Below are 23,115 nucleotides of genomic sequence, written 5' to 3'. Positions count from 1 at the left end.
GTACCAGAGAGGTGCTGTCTTCTACAGGACACTTTACCCTGGAGCCTGGGATAGATGTTGTTTTGCTAATTTCAAGATCACTCAAAGCATCTTTCTTATTGGGCCAGTACAAAGCACTTGGGTTTGAGTTTGTTTATTGTTTGTATAATTAATGGTGTTAATCCTTTAACACCCAGGCCCTCCTTGGCCTCAACTTTAAGCACACTTCTTTTCCAGGAAAAATTCTAAGTTTTGCAAAACTTTCTGTTTTTACTTCTGATTCTTACTGCAAGTCCACTAGAAGTAGCCACTAAACCCATGCGACAGCCAGTATGTTTCACTGCCTTGAAATGTCCCCTGCCAGGCTAAACAGTACATCACCTTTTGCAAATCTCAGGGCATAGACAAGCTGTTCACAGGTGCTTTGCTAGAAAGGAGCAGCCATGGCCTCTACTCCAGCTCTCTGTAGAGCCATTGATTCTGTTTGAAGCCTCATGGCAGTCTTTACTGTCAACATTCCTGCTAATAATGTGGTCTTCTGTGCTCCTATCAGAATCACTCTGTAAGCATTGCCAATTGTATTCTACGCTTTTTCTTGCCTGCCTCCCTAGAGTTTACAGTTTCTTCTGGAAAGCAGTTTCAAAGGTGGTCAGGAATGTTCACAGCAACAACTCAGTTCCTGGTATTGTCTGTCTATCTGTCTGTCTGTCTGTCTGTCTTCCCTTCCATCTCTTCCCCTCCTTCTTTTCTTCTTTCTTTCCTTCCTTCTTTTCTCCCTTCCCTTGGAACTAATAAGTGCTTTTTAGGGGGACACTTGGCATTCTAACCATAATGCTTTCCTTTGGGGCCACACACATATTCTCTCATAATTTATTCTTAAAACTTAGAGTGTTTTACTTTAGCCTTTAGATATCGAGCAGTTGAAAATTGATTTTACATTCTATATGAAGATACATCTTCTTATCTTTAGACACATAAAAAGCTATTTGTCTTAGCCTCACTTATTGGACAGTTTATAGTGTTCTGACTGAATTATAATACCACCTTTGGATACATGTATATGTATGCTACTTTTCTGTTGCTAGGGAAAAAAATAACATGGCCAAAGCAACTTGTGAAAGGAAAGGATATTGGGCCTATGGTTCCAGAAGGATAAGAATCCTTTGTGGTGGGGAGGTGTGGCAGCAGTAGGCATGACAAGCGGAGCTCCAGCAAAGCTTCACCTCCCCCACACTCTTTGCAAACCAACTAGGGGCCAAGGGCTCAAATGCCTGAGCATCTATCTCAATTCGCATGGCGGATATTTCTGTAATATTTTATGTCTGCTTTGTCTGTTTATCCAACACCATACTGTTCTCATTGGTCAGGCTTTTAGCTTTGATGTCTGGTCCAGAAAATTCCCCTAGTTCCTCCTTCTTTAAATACATGTTGGGTAATTAACCGCCTCTAATCTCTATTCAATTTTAGAAAGAATCTGTAAAATTCTTTAAATTGTTTTCAGATATTTTACTACAACCATATAGAATTTACTGACTTAGTGAGGATGATCATCCTTGGTCATACTGAGTACTCTTCTCTACGAACAAAACACATTTTTGGAGTTATTGTTCTTAAAAAAGAAGTTTTCACTAAGTGCTTAAGATTTTAATTAAGATATTCCACGTATTTGTGGATTTTATTTCCAGTTACCTTTAGGTTGTTTTCCACTGTAAGTTTTCTACTATAAATGTATATTTTAAAATAGTATCTTCCAAATGTATTTTGCTGACATATATAAACTTCAGTAACGTTACTGTACTGACCTTGTTCTAGCAACCTCTCTTGTCAGCCTTTTATAAAATTTGCAGATTCTTGCTGGGTGGTGGTGGTGCACACCTTTAATCCCAGCACTTGGAGACAGAGGTAGGTGGATCTCTGAGTTTGAGGCTTGCCTGGTCTACATAGCAAGTACCAGGACAGTCAGGACTACAGAGAGAAACCCCGTCTCAGAAAAACAACAACAAATATTGTATAACATACTGATTCTTTTTGTTGTTCTATATGGATAATCCTGAAACTGTAACTAATTCTTCACTTTCAGGCTTTTTACTATTTCTCCTTGTGCTGCTGTCCAGTATGATGCTAAATAGGAGTAAAGATTGCTCACACACTTGCTCTAAAATTCCCTCTACTGGACCACACTGCCTTTTGACTTCGTTACATCCAGTAATAGGTGCCTCAACCCGCTACTGACTCAGACCTTCCTGGTTACTTACCAAGCTCATACCAACCTCATTCAGACAATTCCACTTAATGAAGGTGTCTAACCGAAAGAACTTTTAAGGCCGTGCATCTGAATAATTAAAACCTTGTTATGCTTTTTGTGCGTCTGTAGTCTTCAAGTATGTCACTACCTATCCAGAGTTCCTGGCAGAAACCGGTACTCTTTTCTTAGTTTCTATGCTGACTGATCTCTTCACTTCTACCTTCTTGTATCTGCCCAGGTATTCACTCACCTATGACTTAAAGAGCAATGGTTGGTTGGGAGCCTTGGTGTTTCCTATCTTAACTACAGTAAGTTTCCTAACCAGTCTCCTTATTGTAGGTGGCGGCTCTCACCTGCTTACCTGACATTCTTCTTGTGACTGCCAAGTTTCTCTTTCTAAAATTTTCTCCCGCTCATGCCTCACCCAACTTCAGACACTACACTCATTGTCTACTGTATAAAGCTGTGCTTCTTCTGCTGCTCAAACAAAGCCCTTTATGGAACGTGATTGGTTTTCTAACACAGTAGCCAAGCAAAACTCAAGTCCGCGTTGTTCAGCTCAGCTGTTTCCTCATGCCATGGATTCTGTACATTCTGATGTTTCCGGTTGGTGAGTCTGGCCATGTTTAATTTATGTATTCCCAGACAAGCTGGACCTCTAGGACCTACAGATAGTACCAAGCAAACATTTGTTAAGCACTATCTTCCTGGAAGGTATTAGCTATTTGGTGTAGGTCTAGCTATACCAAAAATGCAGAAGACACAGTTGTTGGTATACTAAGCTCCACCCGCACGCACAGCTACCTGGGAACAGCCAGATATGCTCCGCCCCACGGTTGCCTAGCAACAGCCAGCTGTGCCCAACTATAAAAGGGGGCTGCTTGCCCCTCCTCTCTCTCTTACTCTTCGATCTTCTCTGTTCTTGTCCCCTTCTCCCTTCCCACCACGTGCCCATGGCCGGCCTCTTTTCCTCTCCTCTCCTCTTCTTCTCTCATAAAACCTCTCCACGTGGAACCATGCTGTCTTGGTGTGTTCTGTCTGGGCACAGGCCAAGATTTAAACCCTAACAACAGTCTATATGCTAGTGTTGATCAACCACTTTAGCCCTGAGCATCCGGTACATGATTTTGCTTACACGATTCTGCTTTTGAATGTGGGTCAGACAATTTTCATTCTCAATAAATACATTTAAAAAATAAATGCGGCAGTGTTAAATATGGATGTATATGCGCCGTGTTCAGGAAACGCACAGTTCCAGAATGCTTTGTGGACAGAGTTTCAAAGGAAGGTGATAATAAATGATGGCTTCCAGCTCAGGCCTTGGTAGTTAGGCCGTGGCTCAGCCGGCCCCAGTCCCACTTATTATTATCCGTTAGAATCCTGTGGAACGAGCATGGAGAATGCGAGACATGACCAGTGTTCCTGGGAACATATGGAGGGGCTCTGGAGCGTATGGAATACCCCCACCCCCACCCTGCCGAGTAATGCCTCCTCCTGCTGCCCCGGTGCTTTCTTGAGAGAACCGAGGGCTCCTACACTCTTCACAACCTGCCTTAGGCCACATACTTCCTGAATTTACTTCCTATTTTTCGGAAGAGACTATAGGAAAGACATTTAAAGTGAAGAGGCCCACCGAGGGGCCCAGAGGACTAGCCCAGGAGTGTGTGTATGTGTGTGGTGGAGTGTGTTTCCACGGATCCAGGACAAGTACGCTTCTCTGGGAAGGAATGGGATGGAGAACACTAGCTGCAAAAGTGAAGAGAATGCCCTGGAAAGAGAAGCAGGACAAGAGAGGTGCTTACAAGAAGTAATAGTCGCATCCTGTCAGTGACCAGGGTTAGGGCCACTGAGACCTGTTTAATGGCACTTCAGAATGCTATCCTTGAAGAAGGTGATGGGCAGGGAGGCTGGATTGGGAGGATGGAAGGAAGGACAACCTTTTTACAGGAGAATATAGGGAAGACGATGAAAACCCCTCTAAGGGAAAGGTGTGTAAACTGCCTGGCTATTTACCTCGTCCAGAATGTATGTGAATTTCCAAGTTGTTGTCTTGATTGGCTCCATAAGGCCAGTTTTCCTTTCTTCCCTTTCTTTTAGTAGTTAGAAATTCCCATGGAATTTGTGTCCTAAGGAACACTAGAGACTGGGATTATTACCTGGTTATGGTGGCTAAGAGAGAACTAGTTGTCCTCACAAGGTCTAAACCTTGGTCTTGAACTACCTGAGATCTGCCCATGTTTGCTGAGCTACAAGGTAAGATGGGTGGAAAACCTAAGGAAACACACATCAACTTTAATCGCATCTGTGTACAAGTGAGAGAGGGTTTTTCTCTTTCCGTTACACTTTTCTATTTTCCTGTGAGTGTGTGTTAATTTTATAAGTGTGGAAGAATAAATTTGTGATCTCTGGTTCTTGCTCTTCCTTTTAGAATATTTATTTTGGAAAAAATAAAGTCAAGAAGACATTCTGTATAAACACCAGAAGTGTATTTTCAGTATGAGAGAGAGAGAGAGAGAGAGAGAGAGAGAGAGAGAGAGAGAGAGAGAGAGAGACCCCGAGAAATACTACTCTCCAAGAAGTTGCAGCCATATATCTCTAGAACCAGAGAGGAAGAATTGCAAGGGGCGAGGGTGACTTAGAACTTAGAGGAGCCGGTGACAAGTTTCTCCGCGCACAGGCGGAACGGGTGGCTAGAGGCTCTGTTTCCTGCGGAGATGGGTCACCTGCCAGTCTGTGACAGGTAGGGCGGAGGCTTGCGGTCCCCAAGCCAGGGCGGAGCAGGAAACCCAGACGGCCCAGGGCTGTGGGGCGGAGCTGGAGAGCCTCAGGTACTAGTGGGCTGGGCCATACCTGTGGGGACCAGAGGGGACGATCCGGTTGTGTTGCTAGACCTGCGGGCTCCTCGGAGATGCGTGTCCCCAGCTGGCGTCAGATGAGGAAATACGCGGCTCCCCGGGGCCCTTGAGCCTCTGTAGCCAGAATGGGGGCCAGCATGGGCTGCGGGCTGCTAGTTGCTGGCCTGCTCCTTTTCACCTGGCTCCCAGCAGGTGAGCCCTGAAAAAATGCGGGTGGGGGGGGGATATCATCCGGGGCCAAGCGCGACAGGAAGCCATTTGCCTGACCCTGCAGAGCCAGCCACCTGCAGGGCGTTGCACTCCGGTAGCTGTTGGCGCCGGGAGGTGCAGGGGCCGGATCGAGTGTCCGCCAGTGAGAACCTGTTGTTTTCTTCCTCTATTAGCCCAGGCCTTCGGAAACAGATGCAACTGAAAAGAAACCTCAGTCTTTGGATTTACGCTCCAACAGGTGTCGTTAGATACTTGATGGCTAAAACTGAATCGAGAGAGACAAAATCACCATTCCTAAACTTCTTAATACCCCTTTCCTCGTCCCCTACCCCATGTCGTACTCGCTTTCAGAGTGTAGATGCGGCGACCATATTGGCCCAGAGTCTATTTATTCTTTCCTGACAAGTGAGATTGCGTCGTTAGTGTGTATGAAGCAGTGTTGGGCAAAATTTTGAGTCTCTTTTTCAGGCTACCCGTTAGTACCTGCCATTTGTCATTTTTCTACTTTTTTGGGTCCACCTTTCCCCTCATTATCAGCCCCTCTGGTTGCCTAGTCACCCGCTGTCCCAAAACCATTCTTTGTACTTCACACTAAGGGTCTCACTTGGAATTTGCATGCCTTGAGGTATCTCTTGGAAACAGGGCAGAGGTCTTATCTGTGAGGCGGAATAGGGAGGGAGAGAGAAGGGCGGGCTCTCTAGTCTCTGTTCACATTAGCATGTGGCCTTGACTCTGCAAACAAGAATTTTAATTTCTTTGGACGTTCCACCCAGTTTTATATCGTCTCACTTCCCACTTGCTCCCCTTTGGAAATAATCAGTTTGCTCACAGACCAATTGGAAGCTCGTATGGTTCATTCATGCAGATGCAATATGAAAATGGAGGCAGAATTTCCTTTCTATGAGCTAGTTAGAGAGTTGCTCAGATGTAATCAAATCTCACGGAAACTAGACTCTACCAGAGCTTAATGCTGGGAATAAAAGGAGGGAGGGTTGCAAAAGGGTAGGGAACCGAGAAAAGTCAGCATTCCTGAGGCAGGCTGGCTTTCAACTTGTTCGGCCAGACGGGGGTTTTACAAATTGTCTAAAGCTAACAAGACTAGACGTTGAGCACACAGTGGACAAGAAGCATTCGAAGGCTCATATGAGTTTAGGTATTCAAATGCCAGCAGAATAGTTAACCAGCTTAGACCCTAAATGCAAATTTGTAAGAATTCTGGAGTTATCTACAGTCTTTTCTCCAGCGTGATGAATTTTTCCTCTCAAGTCTGTGGCAGCTCTAGAGAAAATTCCTGTCTGAGCTGTCTTAGGAAAACAGAGGTCTGCTTTCACCAGCCCCTGACATCCTGTTTCGCAAGCTGGGACTTCAGAGGTAGCAGTCTTCTAGACAGAACAAGAACACCTGCAGATGAAGACCCTATTAGGCTATAACTCCTGGTGCCTTAAATATTTTAAAGAGCCCAGGTTTTTGTTTGTTTAATGAAGAACTTTGTCAATGGGCATTTAAAAAATACAGCCACTACTGCATATATATATATATTATATATACACACACACACACACACACACACACACACACACACACACACACAACATGCCAACTGTACAAGGCATGGCCCCAAGTCTCTGAGCCAGCCACACGAAGTTAATAGCTTAGGACCCTAAGTCAAGACAATATTACAGGGTGTGGTGCTAGCCTGGTCTTCCCTAAGTGGAAGTTGGCCAGTGTTTTACAAGAGTGTGGAAAGTGAAGTCTACTGTGGTTATCCAGGTTCACTTTCATTTCATAGATGAGAGTCTGAGACCCCGGCACTCTGAGGGGAAATAGCTACTTTGACAGATATTGTCCCTGAACATGTGGACTGAAATCGGTAATACTGCAGCTGCCATTGGACCAGTGGTTCTCAACCTGTGGGTCGAGACTCTCTTGGAGATTAAATGACCCTTTCACAGGGGTCGCCTAAGACCATCCAAAAAAAAAAACCACTGACATTTATATTATGATTCATAACAGTAGCAAAATTATAGTTATGAGGTAGCAACAAAGTTATTTTATGGTTGGGGGTCACCACAACGTGAGGAACTGCATTAAAGGGTCACAGCGTTAGGAAGGTTGAGAACTGCTGGTCTAGGTGATGTTCTTTTGAGTTTGCATAGCTGATGTCTGTGTGACTCTGGTAATTTACAGAACTGTTTAAAGCCTGCAGTAAACACGGATAATAATAGTTCATAAAATTTTTGTAAGAATTAATTAAAAGGCTTTAAGGTTCTTTATACACTGCTTGTACAAAAGGAAGGAGGGCTCAATAGATATTAACCGTGGGGGTGATGCTAGCTGTGATTTGGACCCAAGTAAGAATATTTAAAGCTAAGTGTAAAGAAACTAACTTGTCCTTCCCTTGTGGCTAGGAAACCGAAGGAACAGAGAGACGTCTGTTACTGTAACAAAATAGCAGAGGCAATCAAGTTGAAGAGAGGAAAGGTTTGTTTTGGTTCACAGTTTCAGAGTTCTCAGACCATGATTGGTTGGCCTCGTTGCTTCTGGGCTATGGTCAGGTAGTCACATGATAGAAGAGGCAAAATCCTCAAGGTGGCTAGGAATAGAGACAGAGTAACAAGATAGGACCAGGGTCCTAATGTGTCCCTCAAGGGCACTTTTCCAGTTACCTTCCTTGAGACCTCACCTGTTAAAAGTTCTAGCACCTCCCAATGGTGCCAAACTGGGACCAAATCTTTAACACTTGGGCCTTTGGGAAACACTCCAAACCCAAGCTATAGCAGTGACTGTGAAGTTAGAATTTAGACTCTGCCTCTTCGTACTCATAACTTTGGGTGACTTGCTTCAACTGTTTTCACCACTGCTGCCCGCACACCCAGCCAGGCCATCTCTTTTTGGTGACTTCCATTTGAACACATAGCTGTGGCATGGTATTCCCTCAAGCAGTCCTAGGAAAGAGTCCATTCCGTTTCCCCGGCCTTTGGCTTTTTCCTTATTTTTAAACCAAACACCACAGAATACCTCTTCAGATAAAACTTTGCCTGTTTGCAGTATCTCACAGAACAGTGCTTATCAAAAACTCCCACAACTTGCAGTAACAGGACACATGTGTGTTACATATGCAGTAACAGTACAGCAGTATGTGCACATCTACGCAAGGGTTATACTACAGAAACAAAAGGTTCACAAAATTCTGTTACCGTGTCCGATAAAATTATAACTAGCATGAAGTATTACTGATGTAAAAACTCAGAGACGATAATCTCCACATAGAGCCGTTAAAGTCGGTTTTCTGAAGACCTATTCCAATCGCAATACGTTTATTGGAAAACCCTGTACTTAAGTGAGTTCCTTTGTGGTCTGGCAACTTGTTCCATTTTGCTTGTTGAGAGGCGTCAGCCCAGCCCCCTGATTAGCATCTGAGTTGTGCAGTGCAGGCCAGTGATAGAATTGTGAAGTTCCAGAGGAAGGCTCTGAGGTCAGGGAGTCTTGCGAAGTTCCCACCACTGGGCCCTGCGCTCTGTAAAGATCACCTCCGGTTGTTGTGCTCTTTTGCTAGTCTTAGATGTCATTTTTAGGAGGAATTTTTTTTTAATCACACAAATGATATCTCAATTCTTGTTCCTTAAAGTAAAATATTAAGCGAGGCTAAAATAAGCATGTTAGCCATTCAGCATTATCGACTCATAGCGTCACTTGCTTTTGTCCATTCTCTGAGTTCATTTTTAGAGTCAGGTTTAGCTTCCCTCTGATTCTAAAAGGGTCCCTGTCATTTGTGCTTTTGTAAAAGGTTTTCTGTTTTGATTTGGGGGGGGGTTATTATGTTTTGCTTTTGTTTGTTTGTTGAGACAAGGTCTCTCTCTCTATAGCCCTGGCTGTCTTGGAACTCTGTGTAAACTAGGCTACCCTCCAGCTCACAGAGATCCACCTGCCTCTGCCTCCAGGATGATGGGGTTAAAGGCAATTGCTGCTAGGCCCCAGTTGTATTATTTTACAGAACCGTCAGCAGTTCAGCCATATTCTTACTATTTGGGAAATCTGACAGCTGACACTCGGGGACAGATCTTTCCACAAAATATCAGTGATTTCCCGTAGGTGTTGGGGTGGATCATACTTAGAACTGCTGAAATCTTACAAAATCCCCAATATGGTAGATCGCTACCCTGAGCCTCTCAGGGTGAAAAGGTTATGTGTGCTGGGAGAGCATCCCTTAGAACCTGTCTGTCCCCTGGAGGGCTCCTGAAATCCCTTCCAGAATTCCCAGGCTCCATTACACACAAAGAGAAATCATTTCGCCTCCTCTTACCTCACTCGCACTCCAGTTGTTAGTCCAGATGGAAAGTCTGGACCCAGGGAAGCCCTGTATGTGACAGTGACACCACACAGGAGAGCTGTCACCGTGCTCCTTCCCCATTCCACACAGTGGAGTGTGTTAGCTTGGTGAAGTTGAAACCTGACGCACACGAGAGCAGGGGACTAGCCCTCAGTGTCTGAATAGATAGATGCTAGTTAAATTTCTAGCCTCGAGTGCAATGGAATGGGGTAAAATGTTGGGTAATTATGTACCCTCTACCTGGGTTTACTTCAGCATAATAATTTATTTTGTTCAGAAGTCCTTGAGAAAAATGAAATTGTGCATTTTCAGAACTACAAAGATTATCCCATCTCTACTTGCAGTCTACTGAGTTTCCAAAAGTTGGTGGGTAAAGCACGGTCAAGAGACCTGCAATTTTGATACTTTGTCCGTTTCTCATTTTTAATCACTAGGTTCTGTAGCTTAGTTCCTGGCTATTTTTGACTTTTTACATCTGGTTGCCAATAGCCAGCCACCCTAGCCCACTGTCTGCACAGCTCCTTGCCTGAAGACCACTGTCTCTCTCCTGTCAGCCGTCCTCCATGCACAGAGTGACAGGCAGCCTGCCACGCCTATCTTTTCCTCTTTCACTTTAACCCTTCCTTCAAGAAGTTCCTATAGCTTATAAACGCCATGAAATTCAAGACCCTCTAATGTCAGGGCTCACTAACAGGCAGCCTTATCTCTCCACTGATAGGAGTCTGGCTTGGTATACCCCTTACCAGACATTCTTTCTTTCTTTTGTATGGCTATACTACTGATGGCTAACTCTGACTTTTTAAAATAAACTTTTAAAACATGAAACATCTGTTCCAAGTAATTTAGCCTATATTGAGTTAATTCCTTTTCTTTTAACCATTGTACATGTTTCTTGTAACCATTGTACATCATTTTATATGAGGCTCCTGTGCTGGCAAACAAAGTTAGTCACGGTTCTGGTTCCCAAGACTCATATGCTCTAAAGAGAGAACACACTGGTGCAGATACTAAGGCTTCATATATATACATATGTATATATATGTATATATATGTATATATGTGTATATATGTGTATATATGTGTATATATATATATATATATTGTTCTTTTTTTTTTCAGAGCTGGGGACCGAACCCAGGGCCTTGCGCTTCCTAGGCAAGCACTCTACCACTGAGCTAAATCCCCAACCCCTATATATTTTTATATTCTCCTGGTACCCGGGTTAAGGTACCAGGAGAACACATAATAAATGGATATTTTTTTCCAACCAGGAGGCCCTCCCCAAAGGCATGTTTGAGTTGAGGAATGATCATCAGATAGGAATGGTGAGGACAAGCACAGGGAAGAACTGGATGCAAATGGATGGTCATGGTGGGAAGGAGAGAGAGAGGAGGGGGGAGATATGATCATGCACATGTGTTGTTGTTATTGTTAAGAGCAATGCAGAGCTGTTAGAGGATCTTAAGGAGTTCAAGTTGGGAGATGAACAGCACCTATGGAATCCATACATTGGGGGAACCACAGAGACTTACTGTAACAGCTAAGCTAAGGCAATATGCAGGCTGGAGGCAGTGAGTGAGAGGTACTGAGATGGCTGTGAGGAAGAACAGAGATCCCAGGCGTACTCAAGAGATAAGTAAACCCAACGAGGCAAGGCTGTGTATGAATAACGAAGGAGAAAGAGATGTTAAGGGCGGTTCCTGAGTTTTGGTCTTGGTCATCCACTAAATGGGACTGTGAAAGAGGCCCGCGTTTATACAGAGGATCTTGATTTAGGACTTGAGCTCGACTTAGAATTTGAAACATCAAAGACGAGCCATCAGGAGCATTTGGTACATGGATCTGCCAGCTCCTTGGTATCCAGTGGTAGGAGTTGGCCTCCAAGCTCTGGTGGTTTCTGAAAACCCAGCCAGATTTGCTCGTGGCAGGTAGTGCCTCTGTGGGTTTTATTTTTATTGCTTATTCCTGAGTCCCCACCAAGAGGGTGAGTTCCAAGAGCACAGACCTTCTCTTCTGGAACGGTGTCTGGCTCAGAGTAAGCACTCAAAAATAAATGTATGTGTGCCTTCTGGTGGGGCCCAAATTTGCATATGCTCTGAGATTAGCGTGTGGGGGCATGAATCACCAACCTGGGCAGATGACTTTGGGAAACTCCAAGAGTTTGCCCCTCAAATAAGTCTTGTCCTTTCCCACTAGTAGACAATGGGATGTCAAGTTCAAGTTACCTGAGTGGGTACCTTTTTAAAAAACTTTCCCCCTTATTATTATTTTTTTTTAAGCTTGTAAGTTTCCCTTTTGGAAAGGTTATGGTAAAGCACAATATTGTTATTTACTGTTTATGGGACTATAAATTTAATTTCTGAAGTAGCTACTAAAATGTAAAAAACTTAGTCCCTCTGACTGGGCAAGCACTGTGAAATAAAAAAATGTGCAGATAAACAGATAATTGCATTAAAATATTTATTCCAGAAACTCACATCACCCTTGTTTCTAATAGTGTAAAATCAAAAACAAGCCAAACCCCTATTGCTAGGAAAGTTTGCAATAAGCTACACTTCCCAGAGGGATTTTCATGCAGTCACTGGAAACAAACAGATCTGCAGGTACTTACATAGTATTTGTCAGTCATTTGAAGATAGGACAATGTTGGTAATCAATGAGCATGATAACTAGTGAGGGAAAGACATGGAAAGGCGAACACACACCAGACTATCAACAGTGACACCTCCACACAGTGAGATGGATGGCAAGCAGGGAGGGACATTTTTACCTTGACCCTTTGTGTTGCTTGAAGCTTCTTGTTTATTTTATATCAATAAGCAAAAGAAGGAAAAGAAATTCTACGTGCAATGGTTAGAATAAGTTTGTGATGCCTTTTAAATTTGAGAATATTTTTCTTCCACGGTTTTTATATGTGTGTCTGTGTATCTATGCTCCCATGTGTCTGGGCACCAGCGGAAGCCAGAAGAGGGTATCGTATCCCCTGGAGCTAGGGTTACAGGTGTTAGGATTCACCCAAAGTGGATGCTGGGAACTCGACTCTGGTGGAGCAGCACGTGCTCTAACCCACAGTGCCATCTCTCTAGCCTGAGAAGGTTACATCTCAGCCATTTTTGGAAACGTATCTGGAAACTAGGGTGGTGTGATAAGAACGGTGCAGAGCTTAGGATTTTAAGGAGGTTTCGGTTAAAATGTACCTTTGTGCCTTACTGTGTGCCATACATATAGGCCAGACCTTTGAGGATTGCCACTGATAAACTTGAGAAAAATAGAAAAAAACGTCTAAGTGTCTTTTCTTTTTCTTCGGAGGTAGAAGGAGATAATGCGTGATAATAAAGCACCCAGTACCAAGTCTGACAGTGTGGGAGATGCTCAGTCTCCTGTGTCCTCAGTGAAGCCTGGTGCTTACCTCCCCTCCCCACAGCCCAGCTCTGCATGCATGGACCTAATTCCTCCTCCACCACTTTCCTCACTTACACTTCTCTCCCAGTGTTCCCTGTTCCTTCCTGTCTAATGCTTGTATTTGCTCTGTTATCTAAGGGGATGTAGTGAGTACTGACTGCAAATACACTTACAGAGATTGCTCACTCTGACATAAACTCTGATAAGATTGAGCCTGTGTGCTTTTTGTCAACTTGCTGAGTGGAGCTGGGGTGCCTGTGCATTTGCAAACACTTAACTGACCAGACCTCCGTCAGTGGGGCACCAGGCCTTATACTCCCAACCTGCGCTCTGTGCTCCAATTTACCACCTTGTGTGGGTCAACTTTGCATTGCTGGAATAGAAGGAACTCAGCCTGGGAAGGGAAAAGGTTTATATTGGCTCACAGTCTTGGAGGTTTCAGCTCAGGGTTGCTTTGGGGATTGAGGTGTGTCTGTGTTGGAACCAAGTAAACTCACCTCATGGCAGGGAGATGGTTCAGAAGAGAGGAAGACCAGCATCCCTTCGTCTGTCCTCTTTGACAGAGTGGCCTAGTGGTGGAAAACCTTTATTTCCCCTTCTCAGAGTTTTCCCCATCTCAGGAGTCAGCCTTTAACACATAGGCCCTTTGGGACATCCCAAGTACATACAAACAATAGCTTATGTCCTTCAAGCAGAACTTTATATGGAAGGGGAAATACCATCTATTCCCCAACCCCCACCGTAAAGCCTTGATTCAAAGAAAAAAAAAATGGCATCTCTATTCTGTACGGATAGCATCATTTAGAAACTGTAACCTCTTTTCCCATTTGGTACCACACTAAATTAAGAAATACAGTGTGTTCTGCATGCACTTGGGAATATATGGCATTTGCCTGGTGAGCTGCCGTGCCTTCATTGGTCTGCTTTCCTTGTATTTTAGGGTAGATGGCAGTCCCCACTTGGCACAGCAAAATGATCTCGGAAAGTACCTGGTGGCGGGAAACAAAGAACCCCCCTCCTCTTCCCTCCTTCCCATGTGTTCTCATAGCTCATCTGAAGTTTCCATTCTACCCTTAAATGACAGGTCTCTCGCTCCCTTCCTCTTTCACAGAAGAGGCGAACTATGAATGGGTTTGCTGGTGTACGGTGCTATAGTGCGCTCAGTCCACTGACTGCTTTTGCAAAGCCAGAGACTACCATGATAGCTTACAGTTGTATAGTTTCAATTCTTTCAAGAGGATTTCCTTTAGCCATTCTGGTCTTCGTTGACATCAAACTCTTGATTCAGATGAGATAAATCCAAAGGATACAGCTGATAGCCAACGCTCATGGAATGCCTATAATGTGAGGGCTCTTTGCCTGTTGGGGACACTTATCATTCTGTTCTGAGACAGACAATGCCATTGTCTGGCTTCCCGTAGCTTAGAAATAACACATCAGGTCTCTAGAACGGGGAGAGGGTGTGTCAGGTTTGGAATGAAGGCGATCAGGCTATAGGTTTTAAAGTTTTCAAGAGAAAATGACAGAGACAGTTGGGCATTAGGTGGCAAACTGGGCATAGGAAGGGTCCCAAGATGAAGGAAAGTCAAGAATTTGAAAACTTAGCTGGGTATGGTAGCACACACCTTTAATCCCAGCACTCAGGAGGCAAAGGCAGGTGAATCTCTGAATTTGAGACCAGCCTGGTCTACTACAAGCAATTCTAGGACAGCCAGAGCTGTAACAAAGAGAAGTCCTGTCTCAAAAACAAAACAAAACAAGCCAAAAGCTTAGAAAGCTTTCAGTGCTAAATTTGAAAGAACAAACAGGTAACAAGGGCATTCATAATCAGAGCATTTCTCATTTGAACAAAAACTTTTCCAACCCAGAGTCTGCTTGTTCTTCAGGTCTCGCCTTAAGAAAGCCTCATGGGTTGATCTCTGTGGGTGTCCAGTGTGGTTTAATGTACAGAGTAAAAGTCAGAAGCTAAAGAAAAAGGAAGATGGGACAATCTTAGTTTAGAGATGAACTAATTACTACTTCCTTTCTCTCCTGCCCAATCTGAAGCCCACTTTGAAACAGGACCATTGCCTGTTTAAGAGACATGGTAGTTTTGAGCTTGATTCTAACACGGATACTTATTAAATTAGTTGTGTGCTGGTAAGCACATGGGATCTTGGTTTATACCCTCTGAACTTTTGTCCCTGTGAGTGACCAGAGCTTATCCCTATCGTGAAGACAAACGCTAGCAACAAAGATTGTCCACCCATCACTGGGTGCCTTGTAGATTCTGAGGCCAAGCACACAAAGGCACAAGAGTGTTCTGGTATCTCCTCTCCCTGAACTTCCCTATATTCCCTGGGTGTGTGTGGCCGAACAGAGGTGAAGGTCTGTGGTCTGACTGGGGTATTGTGGGGTTGGTAGGTCTCTGGAAGCAGTGCAAATGAGGTGAGCGCTCAAGACCTGTGAAGATCTGAAATGTCTTAAGCCTTGAGATTCACAAGGGATGAAATGACAGAGAGGCTTGGTCCCCAGGCAGCAAAGCTAGCACTGACGTTGGTAAAGGTGACTCGGTCACTCCAGCTATGGCTTGCCCATAATAAGGGCATTCACGGAAGAGGAACTAGGTGTGCATTTGGTAATCAAGGCCATCATGGACGTACCATCTTCTCCTCCAGGGATTTAGAGTCCGCAGTCTTCAAAGCTCTCCCCAGGGCACCTTCTGGCTGCAGCCAAATTCCCTTTCCTGACCCTCAGCAAACCACATTCTCCTCTCTCAAGTGCTCAGTCTTTGCACAAAAGCTGACTGGAACTTGAGTAAGCTACTCACACCAAATTACCCTTCAGCCAAATAGAGAAGTTAGGGATTACCAGCACCAATTCTTCTAACTGGAGGAGCGCCAGGAAGAACATCAAGAACTCTGCACAGAGAGAGAGAGCGAGAGAGAGAATCCTGAACCTGTGCCCCTCAGAGTGTCTGTGGGCAAGCCACATGTCCACATGCTATACACGTACTCCTTCCAGGATCACCTTTATTGTGTAAAAGAAAAATATCGGAAGGTGCCCAGTGTAGCGAAGGGGTTGCTTAGAACATTCAAGCCACAGCTTCGAGGAAGGAAGAGAGCATTATGTGGAAACGTAAGAATAGCCTTGTGTTGTCTTTCGTGTAAGGCCCTAGCGGTTCCATTCTGCCAGGCCTGAGTTCTCAGAATCCCGCGGCTGGCAAAGCCAGAGGTTCTTTCTACCAAACTCCTGAAGGTTTACTCTGAAAATGTTTCCTTTTTTCCATCCACAATTGAGTAATGCAGCTAAGCACACCCCACCCTTTCCCCAGCACTCTTCTGTTCTGGATGCCATCAGTGACTATCTTTGAACCAGGTGACGGATGTCTCCTCACTCCACCCCATACGCCGTTACCCACTCACCCCCTGTCCTGCCTAATCACCTTCCTCCTGGGCTGCAGCCAGATTGGTTCCCTCCAGGCTCTCTAAAGAGCAAGCCTTCCAGAAAAGGGCTTGGCTCCTTCATGTTCTTCCCTCCTGAAGCGGCAGACACCCACCCGGCCTTCTCCCTGCTTTTGATACATAGTCTAAAACCTACCTGAGCCTTTAGGTTTGGTTTCGATTTCTTGCTTCTGCACAGTCTTCATACACAGCTTTCACGGCTAATGTCAAAGGGTAGAGACACAGACTGGACAGGTTACTTCTGAGTGCCAGAGCCTGCCCTGAGCAGTGCTGTGCTGTCTCCTCAGAGATGTGGGAAATGCAGAAGAAGGTGCCCATCATTAGCGAGGTTGGGTGCTCTTAGGAGACCCTTGGCCAAAGATGACTCGTTCAGCAGAGAATCATGCTGCTCTGGCCTTCAAGACAGGACCATCTATGAGAGTCTTTGGTTCTTCCAGGGTCAGAGGTGTGTCGCTCACCTGAAAGCTCACTGATAGATCCAGAACCTGACCTTCAGGTCTTTTGTGGAAAGTCAGGTTGTAGCACTAACTCCCAGCATCCTCTCCTTCATAAGCTGCGGTTTCTACATGGATAGTATGTCTGCTGCACACAGCAGTAAACTGCATCTTGGAAGTCCGTACATAGTTGGCTGCCATGATAAAAGTGTCTCAGTTTTCGAAACAAGATAATACACGTTCCACTGGCTGCACGTAAGATGCCATTACATGGCACAAACTAGGGTACGATGTAGAATTGAATAAAACAGTGATGCACTTAAGAAGAAAAGGAAGTCCCATCCAGGAGCCTGAGGGGATGGTTTGATGAGCACAGGCTTGCAGGCGAGCAATGCAAACCTGATGAACCTGAATTCAATCTCAGGAGCCCACAGAGAGGTGGAAGGAGAAAACCAAGTCCACAGAGTAATCATCTGATCCCACACTTGTCTCCCCCAATGATGACAGTGATAGCAGTGGTGGTGGTGGTGGTGGAGGTGGAGGTGGAGGTCATGGTGGTGGTGTTGGTGGTGGCGGTGGCGGTGGAGGTAGAGGTGGAGGTGGAGGTGGAGGTGGTAGAGGTGGTGGAGGTGGTGGTGGTGGTGGTGGAGGTGGTGGTTGTTGTGGTGATGGCAGTGGCGGTGGTGGTGGTGGTGGTGGAGGTGGTGGAGGTGGAGGTGATGGTGGTGGTGTTGGTGTTGGTGGTGGTTGTGGTGTTGATGGCAGTGGCGGTGGTGGTGGTGGTGGAGGTGGAGGTGGTGGTGGAGGTGGTGGCAGCAGCGGCGGTGGTGGTGGTGGTGGAGGTGGAGGTGGTGGAGGTGGTGGTGGTGGTCATGGTGATGGCAGTGGTGGTGGAGGTGGAGGTGGTGGAGGAGGTGGAAGTGGTGGTGGAGGTTGTAGTGGTGGTGGTGGTGGTGGTGGTGATGGTGATGGTGGTGGTGGTGGTGGTGATGGTGATGGTGGTGGTGGTGGAGGTGGTGGTGGAAGTGTAGTGGTGATGATGATGATGTTAAGATAGGCCCAGTTAGCTGCCCTCTGAAGGGATGGCTCAGTCAGAAAGGAAGGCTCTACTGGAGAAAAGCTCTGCTAGAGAGAGCAAGAAGGCGGCATGAGCAGTGGAGTCTGATTGCCCTTTTGCAATCACAAGGACATGAGAAAGTCAGAGCAGGTTGAGTATCTCTTTTCTAAAGTGTGTGGGATGAGAAGAGAAGAAGCCTGGGGATTTCAAATTAGGGAAAGTTTGTATAGTCCTTATTGGCTAAAATCTTTAATCTGAAAATATGAACTCTGAGATGTTCTAAAATAAAAAATGCTTTGGGTGTCGTATGTTGGCACTCAGAAGATTTTAGGGGGTGCTGGGGAGTTGGTTCAGTGGCTAAGAGAGCTGATTGTTGTACAAGGGTGAAGAAGTGGGTTCAGATTTCCAGCATCCATGTAAAAACTAGGTGTGGCCAGGCACTTGTAACACCAACACTGGGAGGGTGGAGATGTTTGCAGGGGTCTGCTGAACACCGGGAAATGTCGATTTCCAGGGATGGTGAGAGACTCAAGAGAATAAATAAGGTGATAAGGTAAAGAGGAATAGACAAGACACCCCTCCTCTGGCCTCTACTTGGAGTTTACAGATATACACACCGCACATGTACACAGCAAAAAGAAAAGCAACGTTAGGCTTTCAGCGCGGGATGCTATCATGATCCCCACTCAATAGCTGAGGGAAGAGAAACAAAGCAAGAAGTTCACCTGATGTCCGAGTGAATAACAAAACATGGTTTGTGTCTGAATCCAGAGCCTGGCGAGTTAACCTTTAACACGTAGCCTATTCCAGCTGTTCGCAAAGTTACCTCAGTACAATAGCTTCACTATCTCCTGCGCAAAGCCTTTCTCACTTTTCTCTTGGAAATCTGTTTGAAATGTAAGTTCTTGGGGCTCACCTAAGTCCTGCTGAACTGGAAACTCTCTGGACTGCTCCAGTTCTTTCAGTGATAGAACTTAGCCTTGAGTACCACTGCTCTACACTAGCCCTGCCCCTACCTTCCGAAGAAGACCCCCTTCTCATTCAACCCGTGGAAGCATTCCAAGATGCTGGCCCTGGATGGATCTCTTACCACTCCACAATCCCATCTGGTGCCTGTGTGCCACCTAGCTCCTAGTCAAACTGTAATTTGGCTACTGTTATGAATTGTAATGTAAATAAGTATCAGTGTACTCCCAGAAGTCATGACCCACAGAATGGGAACCATTGAGTCAGACCATAGTCTGACTTTTAGGAAAATGAGAAACCATTTTTTCTCTTTTCTTCTTTTCTCCCTCCCCTCCCTCCCCCCTCCCTTCCCTCCCCCTCCTCCCCTCCCCTTTCTCCCCTTCTTCCCCTCCCTTCCCTCCCTCCCTCCCTCCCTCCCTCCCCCCTCCCTTTCCTCCCCTCCATCCTTCCTTCACTTCCCCTCCCTTCCCTCCCTTCCCTCCCCTCCCTTTTCTCCCCTCTCCCCTTCTTCCCCTCCCTCACTCCCTTTTTCCCTCCCTCCCTCCTTCCCTTTCAAGGTCTCTCTCTCTCTCTCTCTCTCTCTCTCTCTCTCTCTCTCTCTCTCCCCACCCAGCTGTAATGCTGGGATGAAAAAGCTGTGCTACCAGAGCCTGGCCACAAATAGGAAACCACTTTTGGAAGAGCAGGGACAGGGAAAAACCAGTTTTAACTGGATCACTCTACTTCAACTGTGGCCTTATTTAAATATAGCTTTTTTATTGTAGTTGTTACTGTTGGTCTGGTGTTGGGTGTGTTAATGGACTGTGAATTCTGGAGAGTTTTCTATACTCCTTTCCCCCCATCCCCCCAGCTCCCTCCTGGGCTCAGGGTTCTTCCCTTCTGTAGACGCCTCAGCAGGAGCCTGTCCTTGAGCTCCCAGCCAGGAGTGGGCAGGAGGGCAGCAGCGCAGTGCAGCAGCGCAGTGCAGCTTCTGTTCATTTGCATGGCTTTTATTACTCAGGAACAAAAGTAGGTCACCTTTAGCTTTGTCTCCTGCTCTTTCTCCCCTACAGGGTGTCTGTCCTTGCTGGTCACAGTTCAGCACACCGAACGCTATGTCACTCTGTTTGCCTCTGTCACCCTCAAATGTGACTACACCACCTCTGCTCAGCTCCAGGATGTGGTTGTGACATGGCGCTTCAAGTCCTTCTGCAAGGACCCCATCTTTGACTACTTCTCTGCCTGTGAGTACCCCATTCTTGTCCTGCCCATAGTCCCAGGCGTCTGTGGGCTATCATGGGGTCTAGGGGGTGGTTACAGATCACTGACTGTCACCATGAGAAGAACCTGCTGGGCCACCATCCTGTTATTTTTCAGATAAACTGAACCCAGGTTGCACAAACCAGGTAGTTCAAGGGCAAATGTTAGTTTGTTTACCCCATGTTGTTCTGAAACTATTCCAGGCAGCTCAGGCATAAAAGGCCTAGCGTGTCCTTCCTTCTATACATCCTCGTGCAGACCAGCTCTGAGCCATGTGGGACCTCAAGTCAGCGGTCATTGTTTGGAAGACCCCAGCTTGCTGTCACACTTTGGGTAGCAGGGAGCTCTCTGCCTCCACACAGCCCCTCTGCCTTTGATATCTCGGGCCACAGTGATCTACAGATCCTCCTTAGCTTTAGTTAAGTCCTGCTTCTTAGTAAGGGCCGCCCCGGCTCTTGTCACTAGACGGGCCTTCCCAGATGCTCATTTCTAGCCTCTTCCGGGCATCAGAGGAACCCGGAGCCCCACAGTCAGCCTGGGGTGATTAGACCCCACGGAGAGTTTGAGGGTACAAACAAGAAGGTAGCCTGCTGGGCGGGGAGGAAGTGGGCGTTCTCAGGTGAAGCCAAGGAAGGAAGGCGTGGCTGTGGGTACTGCACGCAGCTCAAGATTTACAGTAGGGCTGGAAAGAACCCCCCAGATCTCACCGAGCCCTCCACTTAGTCTGATGTTGGCACCAAAGGAATCTTGCCAAATTGAGGCATTGATCTGGGTTACTCTTAAACACTCGGGTTAAGGGGGCAAGCGGGAAATAGAGGTCACCTGGAAGATTGAACAGCTTTGAGTTCTCTGTTGTGAAGGTTGGGCGAGTGAACCAAGAAGCTGGGGCGGGTGGGCACTTTGTAAACAACGCAGACAGGCTTTGGAAACGGGGCGGTCTTGGGGCTTGGAGTCTGTGAGAGTGGACTTGTTAGCTCAAAGCCTACTCCTGACAGGCAGAATCAGAATGCTCTGAGTGACTTGGTGCTCTCTTCTCAGCATACCAGGCCGCTTTGTCCCTGGGCCAGGACCCCTCCAATGACTGTAGTGACAATCAGAGGGAAGTTCGCATCGTGGCCCAGCGGCGCGGGCAGAGTGAGCCAGTGCTGGGGGTGGATTACCGGCAGCGCAAGATCACCATCCAGAACCGTGAGTATGGCGGAGGAGGCAGGGGAACTAGGCTTTGAGGAGGATGTAAATGCTGGCCGGCCGGGCAGGCTGAGTCAGCAAGGGATTCCCCTGATCTTCTGAGGCTCCATGACTGACTTGGTCACTGTGTTGTTTTAAAGCAAGCGCCAGATTCTTAGAATGTGTTCCATCATCTGAAGCCACTTCCCTGGAACTTGGTCTGTGGATGAGAGGATGTTCCGCAGCCTTGGTTAAAGGTCAGGGTGTCACTGGTTCTTCGTTTCTTGAGATTCAGGCTAAGACAGAGATCTGCCTCCTATCATGCAATTTTAGAAATTGTTCTCACCACCCCACCCCCCACCCAACACACACACACACACACACACACACACACACACACGCACGCACGCACGCACGCACACGCACACACACGCACACGCACGCACACACCAGGCCCCTGCGGCCCAATCCGCTACTCTTCATGCCTACAGCAACAGAAATGAGAGCTTGAGGGCAAGTGGCTTCCTTGAGATCACTGCATCCCTGGGTAGAGGAAACAATACTGGCTTGGGCACAAACCTAGGTAAGACTCGAAGCGCTTCCACTCACAAGCTGAGCTACCAGCGGCAGGCCCGCCATTTTCTCTGCCTTTTTACACACACACACACACACACACACACACACACACACACACACACACACACAGGCACACAGGCACACGTACGCGCACACACTGCAGTAAATATGAAATGCAGGCACTATCTGGGAGCTGGGTCTAAAGCAAGTCCTTTCTTTGTACCTGACACAAGAAGCAACCCCCACAACTGGATTCAGGTGTGGTAGCTGTTTTGCACTTACAGAGAACGTGAAATTGGGCAAGCACCTTTAGGTTCTGGTTTGTCTTGTTTCCGGTTCTCTTGAGACTGGCTATAGAGTCCATCTCACAGAGAGTTGTGACATAGTGTATGAAAATCACTTATCGAACAGTCAACGTGGAGTGATCCTGCATTATCTAGTCAGGATGTTTTCCTACACACAGGATGGGCCAGCGCCTCTCGTTCCTAGCCTGCCATCCTGGATTCCTCTGAAGTTACAGAGGCAGAACTCAGAGACTGTTGCAGTGAGCTTTACATGCTGTGCTAAAGAAAGTATTTGTGGGGATGGAGAGGTAGCTTGGCAGTTAAGAACGCTAGCTATTCTTCCAGAGGACCCAGGTTCAAGTCCCAGAACTTAAGTGGTAGTTCCTAATAGTCTACAGCTCTACTTCCAAGATAACTGGGCAACAGGCATGTAAGTGGTACACTGACATATGTAGCAACACACACACATACACACACACGCACACATACACACACATACACACACATATACACACACATACACACACACATACACACACATACACACATATATACACACATACACATACACACATATACACACGTACATACACATACACACATACACACTCATTCAAATAATAAAAATAAACATTAGCAAATATTTGCTGACTATAAGAGAAAAGACACACAGTAGGCTACTTGTTGTACCTGAACTGTATAGGGAATTAGTGAATTTTTTTACGACCATTTAATGGGTCAGTTTAACCATTGCTTCTAATTTTGTAACCCTTAAATATGATCTTTTCACACTCATCCTCTGGTTTCCGCAAGGTAGCCCTTGAACTTTTAGCCTAGGGACCGTCTTCATTTCTCTTAGTGTCCATGTGCATCCTTAAAGACTTTGGTGGCTTTACTCCCTCAGAATTGGCTCTGATCAGACTCCCCC

At 46.1% G+C, this 23,115-nt stretch overlaps 1 protein-coding gene across 6 annotated transcripts in view; it reads left to right on the top strand.

Annotated features, from left to right (window-relative positions):
- Window positions 1-4,998: 4,998 nt before the first annotated feature.
- Ildr1 (immunoglobulin-like domain containing receptor 1) overlaps window positions 4,999-23,115 on the top strand; it is a 56,367-nt gene continuing 38,250 nt past the window's right edge. For 4 of the 6 annotated variants that reach the window (XR_015632761.1, XR_015632760.1, XR_015632759.1 and 1 more), the window contains exons 1-3: window positions 5,013-5,271; window positions 19,974-20,144; window positions 21,199-21,348. Coding sequence is in view for 3 of the 6 variants with exons in the window: in XM_087576221.1 (XP_087432347.1) it covers window positions 5,205-5,271; window positions 19,974-20,144; window positions 21,199-21,348 (388 nt within the window). In the remaining 3 variants the exon portion in view is untranslated. Of the gene's footprint in view, window positions 5,272-19,973; window positions 20,145-21,198; window positions 21,349-23,115 lie in introns of all 6 variants that reach the window. The other 2 variants (XM_087576222.1, NM_001127536.3) reach the window with 2 other exon arrangements.

The sequence above is a fragment of the Rattus norvegicus genome, chromosome 11, assembly GCF_021556685.1.
Source record: "Rattus norvegicus strain SHRSP/BbbUtx chromosome 11, alternate assembly SHRSP_T2T, whole genome shotgun sequence".
Taxonomy (NCBI): Eukaryota; Metazoa; Chordata; class Mammalia; order Rodentia; family Muridae; genus Rattus; species Rattus norvegicus.
This window is presented reverse-complemented; position numbering and strand designations above follow the sequence as displayed.